We start from the raw sequence: 2,090 nt of genomic DNA, 5'->3' as shown, positions 1-2,090 counted from the left end.
AGCCAGACCTGGGACTGTGGGGAGCTGGCAGAGTCCCTGGGCAGAGACTGAATAACCTGTGGCAGTGAAGGCTGGCAGCGCCCTGGTCCCCGTGCAGGCGCCTGGGGTGACGCTGGCCCTGCCCCGGCGGGAGAGGAGAACCGCACGGTTCCTCTCAGGGGGGACGCACCAGGCTCCCCGCAGGCGCAGGGTCAGGTCTGGAGCAGCCCTTGGCATTGAAGAGCTTTGAAATGAAACATGAGAAATTAGATTCAATGGAGGGGAGAGCTGGATTATTTTTCTTTCTTTTTTTTCTTTTATATCTCTCCTCCCCTCCCCCCCGGAAAACTGAACACTTTCAGGTGAATCTGAGTTTTTAGGGTTGTTGTTTGTAGCCGTATTGGTTTAAGGACACAGGCAGGCAAGGTTTCTTTGGGTAGATGTGATATCTTTTATTGTACCAACTAAATAGGTGGGGAAAAGTTCTTTGCAGGCTTTTGGGTACAAACACCCTTGTTCAGGCGTCTGTGCAAACAATCCTACTGGAACGAGGTGGGAAGGACCGAGATGTCTTTGTCGTCAGATCCTTCTGCTTCAAACCAGCTGGAGCAGGGAAGCGGCTCCTCTGCTTTGGACACACAGAGCAGCTGAACCTTCTCCCATGTCATCGCGGCAGAAATGGCCCGAGGTTGTGTGTGAAGGGCTGTGGCTTGAAACCAGGAGACAACAGGCACGAGTTTCCCTTCAGTTGTTACAACCTTCCCTGGGAGCTGCCTGGGGACTCCTTGGGGCAGGGAGGGATTGTAGTGCTCTGATAGATGCTGGGTGCATCTACACGTGCACATTTACTGCGCAGTAACTGAAATAACTGCACAGTATGGCTGCGTGTCTACATGTGTGTCTATTTGGTCGAATCAAAGATATCAGATCTACCCACAGACACTTGTCTGCTCTGAGGTTTTAGGCAATTCTCACCCCAAATAACAGTCCTGACAGCTCTGAAAAGCTCTTGGCTGACAGCAGATGCAGTGAGAAATGCTGGGTGTGTTGAATTGTTGTGTAGTGGCTTCAAACCCTTTTTCTGCTGTTTTCACTGGAGTTGGGCCTAGCTGCTGCTCCACGAAGGGTTACCAGATCCCCCCTGATCCCAGGGCTGGATCTTGAGCCTGGCTCCTCCCAGCTCAGCATCAGTGCAGTTATTTCACAGGAAGGAAGCGGCCCAGGGTGAGCCCGGCCCTGAGCTCAGGAAAGTGACACTAGCCCCGTGCCCTCCCGTCTCACAGCCATGGCCGCGGCGAGCGCTGTACAAAGCCTCCGGGACGAGGCGACCTGCTCCGTCTGCCTGGAGTTGTTCAGGGACCCGGTGATGATCGTGGGCTGCGGGCACAACTTCTGCCGAGCCTGCATCGCCCAGTGCTGGGAGGGGGCCGAGACGGACGTCACCTGCCCCCAGTGCAGACAGACCTTTGCCCAGAGGCTCCTGGGCCCAAACAGGCAGCTGGCGAATGTAGAAGTGGTCAAGGGCCTGAGCGCGGGGTCAGCAGAGGGAGCTGGGGGCAAGATGGTGTGCGAGCAACACGGGGAGGCTCTGAAGCTCTTCTGCGAGACAGACCAGGTCCTGATGTGCATGATCTGCCGGGAGTCCCGGGCACACCGAGCTCACCCCACGGCTCCCATCCAGGAGGCTGCGCAGCAGTGCAAGGTACGGGCGCGCGGGCCCGGTCCGGCTGTGCAGCTGGGGGGGACGTACACCTCCCTGCGGCGCTGGGTCTTTCTGCCCCGCGGCCACGGGACAGACACCACCTGCCTGGGAAAATGACAGTAACTGGGACAACAGAGCGAGGAGGGCTGGTCTCCAGCTCCATCCCATAATAATAAGGACTACCACTTTAACACTATAATGGCCCAATTACTACACCCTTGTCATCAAATCCTTGCTTTGAAAGCAGATGAAGCAGGAACGCGGCTCCCCTGGCCCTGGACACGCAGAGCAGTGAACCTCCTCCAGTGTCACCAACCCACGGTTGTGTGCGGGGCTGTGTCTTGAAACAGGGGGTGTCCGGCACCGGTTTCCCTTCAGTTGTTACAACCCTCCCTGGGAGCTGCCTGGG

At 56.9% G+C, this 2,090-nt stretch overlaps 1 protein-coding gene across 1 annotated transcript in view; it reads left to right on the top strand.

Annotated features, from left to right (window-relative positions):
- The first annotated feature begins 1,245 nt into the window (after nucleotides 1-1,245).
- Nucleotides 1,246-2,090, top strand: part of LOC102388423 (zinc finger protein RFP-like) — a 5,616-nt gene continuing 4,771 nt past the window's right edge. The window contains exons 1-2 of the mRNA XM_025195703.1: nucleotides 1,246-1,784; nucleotides 1,929-1,933. Coding sequence (XP_025051488.1) covers nucleotides 1,265-1,784; nucleotides 1,929-1,933 — 525 coding nt within the window. The 5' untranslated portion in view covers nucleotides 1,246-1,264. The remainder of the gene's footprint in view (nucleotides 1,785-1,928; nucleotides 1,934-2,090) is intronic.

The sequence above is a fragment of the Alligator sinensis genome, unplaced genomic scaffold, assembly GCF_000455745.1.
Source record: "Alligator sinensis unplaced genomic scaffold, ASM45574v1 scaffold776_1, whole genome shotgun sequence".
NCBI classification, from domain to species: domain Eukaryota; kingdom Metazoa; phylum Chordata; order Crocodylia; family Alligatoridae; genus Alligator; species Alligator sinensis.
The sequence above is the reverse complement of the archived record's forward strand: the minus strand, read 5'-3'. Positions and strand labels throughout refer to the sequence as shown.